Below are 2,836 nucleotides of genomic sequence, written 5' to 3' on the forward strand. Positions count from 1 at the left end.
TATTGAGACCTGTTAAAAAAAAAAAAATCAAGCTGAAACATGCTGGGGTGACTGCTGGCTGAGACTGGATTCTTTTTCAAAACAAGTTCCCATTTTTTCTCCAACAAGCAGTTGTGAGTCCTTCAGCAAACCATTTTTGACAAGAGCAATCTTGCTAACTTTCTCTCCCTTTCTCAGAAAGATTGTGGAGAAAGTTGTTTTGAGGCAAATCTAGCATCAGATATAGTCCCTAGACTGCCTCAATCAGGTTTTGGCTTGGTTATACGGTACAGAGATTACACTTATCTCTCTGGTTGCTCATCACCTCCTAGCAATGGGCAAAGACCAGACAGTTATGCCAGTTCCTTTAGATCTGTTAACAAGCCTTTGAAATCTTTGACTACCAGGTGTTGTTGACTCACTTGTGCACCCTAATTAGGTAAAAGATACTGCTAGTGCAATGCCATTCATTCTTATAAATATCTAAGGATGAATCTTAGCCATTACTCATCTGCCCGAAGAAATTGTTCTCGTAGGACTTCAAACATACCCTGTTCTCCTCGAGTGTGTGTTTTCTGGACTCGCAAGAATGTCTAAGCACCTCTCAGTCCAGATGCATGTTCTCTGCCCTGAAGGAACTTATAAACAACAAAAGAAAACCTCAAGGCAGTTTGGGCTGCTGCACGTGCCATCCAGAACATGGCTGGTACCTGGTGCAGTCTCACGGTCAGCAGAGAGCTATGCATCTTGTTTTCATGGGCCTGACCAGGCTCACGGTAATAGCCCACCTTGCCCAAAGGGTGACAGTCTCTCAGCTCTCCAGTAAGGGCAGTGACTCCTTATTCTCTTTGTGTGGCCATCTCCCAGACCAGGAAAGAGCCTCTGGCTGGGGAGGAGGAACCTGGGCAAGTGTGGCACTGTCTTCCTCTCACTCCACTCACATTTGCAGGCAGAATTCACTGGTCAATGTCTACAGGCTTCTCTGACTCATTCAGGGGACAGCAGATACTGGCTGGTATGCTCTACTTTGTGTCCCCTTGTTACTAACCTATGACCTCACTTCCTTTCCTATTGTCTCTTAATTTATCCCCCTGTATTTAACTGATGTGTCCCCAGTGGCCTCCCTATTAAGGCAGGCACACAGTATTCATGGTGGGCTTATGCCAATGATGTTTCGGCACATCAAACAGGCCCACCTCTGACAGCCTCAGTTATTGGCTCCTCCGCAGAGCTGTTGCCAAGGGTGTACCTGGCACATTTCAAGGACGCCCACGACACCAGGCTGCGGCCCCTATTCTGCCACCTCCAGAACCTCCTGCTGAGGTTCTGGCTGCATTTCTCCCCTCACCTTTTCTGTTACGCACTGCTCAGCTGTGGCACCACCAAGCCCTGGGACCTCTCAAACAACCTCCTCCTGGTTCTGGCCAATCTGACCACCTACCGGACCAGGCCGGGGTGGAGAAATCTACGAAAGTGTGGAGCTGTCTTCTTATTACCCCTCTGCTCCCATCTCTGGGCAGGGTTTCACCAGTCTGCATCCACACGCTCCCTCAACTCATTCAGGGGGCAGTGGGCACTAGCCATCATGCTGTGCTCCGTGTCCCCTTCTAGATACCTTTGTTATTAACCCGTAACCACCCTCCCTTCCCTGTTTTCTTTCTATTAGCCCCCTGTATTCAGTTGTTAGGGTCACGAGCAGCCTCCCGGATTGAAGGGGCCTACAGCAGCGGTTCCCAAGCTCTGACAAATTGCACACTGCCAATTTAAAACCATACAACCTTAAGTACTACCAGAACATTTTTGTCATATAAAGTAATGATAATAAATCTGTTAACGTGTACCACCGACAGGTTGCCCATGTACCACTGGTGGTACCCGTACCACAGATTGGAAGCCGCTGGCCTACTTAAGGACCCACGGTTTTCTCAGCACAAGAAGAAAGCCCTGTTCACTTTGAAGGAGCTTCTTGCATCAGAGCCTCGCACAGGTCCTAGTTACCTGTCCCCTGCCCTCCCGGCCACTCCCCCACAACACACCTGAGGTCTGACCTGCAAGGTGCTCAGACCCAGCCCCACTCTCACGCCCCCGTAACATGTCGTCCTGCTGGCCTGACGTGCCTAGGAAGCTAAGCAGCATCAGGTCCATTCTGCGCTTGGATGGGAGACTGCCACTCTCAAGGGTCGCGGTACCTGGGTGAGCACGAAGAGCCAGTATGCCGCCAGCCACACGGAGCAGGTGACGGCGCTCAGTGAGCGGAGCTGCACGGGCTGGCAGCGCACCGAGAATTCGTGGCAGGAGGCGCTGTGCTGGCGGCACTGCAGCCCCATGCGCTCCCCCCGCTCCTCCATGCCGAGGCCTCCCGCCCCCCAGAACGGCCCGCCCCGCAACTCTATGGTAAGGTACTTCCGGGAGGCTGCGGAATTCCGCGCGGCCTTGACTCCGCCCCCCGCCTGGGGACCTTCTAGCGGCGGAGCCCCGCCCCCACGGGCGGCAGGCACCACGTGGAGCTCGTGTGCCAGGGCAGCCGCAGCTGTGATAGTGGCTAGTCGCAGCGTTTGGGCGCGGGATCCATTCGCACCACGGGAATGAAATGACCCCAGTTAAAAATACTTAGTGTAGGGGGCGGAGGAGCAGGGCTCCGTGCAAGGCTCACGTGAGCCTCTGAAACCTTGCACTTGATTTTGCGCGCTAGGAGAGCCTCTCTTGCAGGACGGGGTTCTCATTCCGGGCTGTGCTCCTGCTGGGACCAAAGCTGGATGTCCCGTGCCTGGAGGGTCTTGCCCCCTTGCAAGGTTAGGAAGGAATTTTAGCCTGTGATCAGATAAGTAGGATTGGGAGGGGGAGTCGGGATTTGCCG

The 2,836-nt window shown here is 53.1% G+C and overlaps 1 protein-coding gene across 3 annotated transcripts in view; it reads right to left on the minus strand.

The window, feature by feature from the left end:
- Positions 1–2,365, minus strand: part of PIGH (phosphatidylinositol glycan anchor biosynthesis class H) — a 25,843-nt gene extending 23,478 nt beyond the window's left edge. For all 3 annotated transcript variants that reach the window (XM_019519188.1, XM_019519187.1, XM_019519186.1), the window contains exon 1: positions 2,169–2,365. In XM_019519188.1, the coding sequence (XP_019374733.1) occupies positions 2,169–2,327 (159 nt within the window). In that variant the 5' untranslated portion in view covers positions 2,328–2,365. The remainder of the gene's footprint in view (positions 1–2,168) is intronic.
- Between the last annotated feature and the right edge of the window lie 471 nt (positions 2,366–2,836).

The sequence above is a fragment of the Gavialis gangeticus genome, unplaced genomic scaffold, assembly GCF_001723915.1.
Source record: "Gavialis gangeticus isolate Ggan-Ray unplaced genomic scaffold, GavGan_comp1, whole genome shotgun sequence".
Classification (NCBI taxonomy): Eukaryota; Metazoa; Chordata; order Crocodylia; family Gavialidae; genus Gavialis; species Gavialis gangeticus.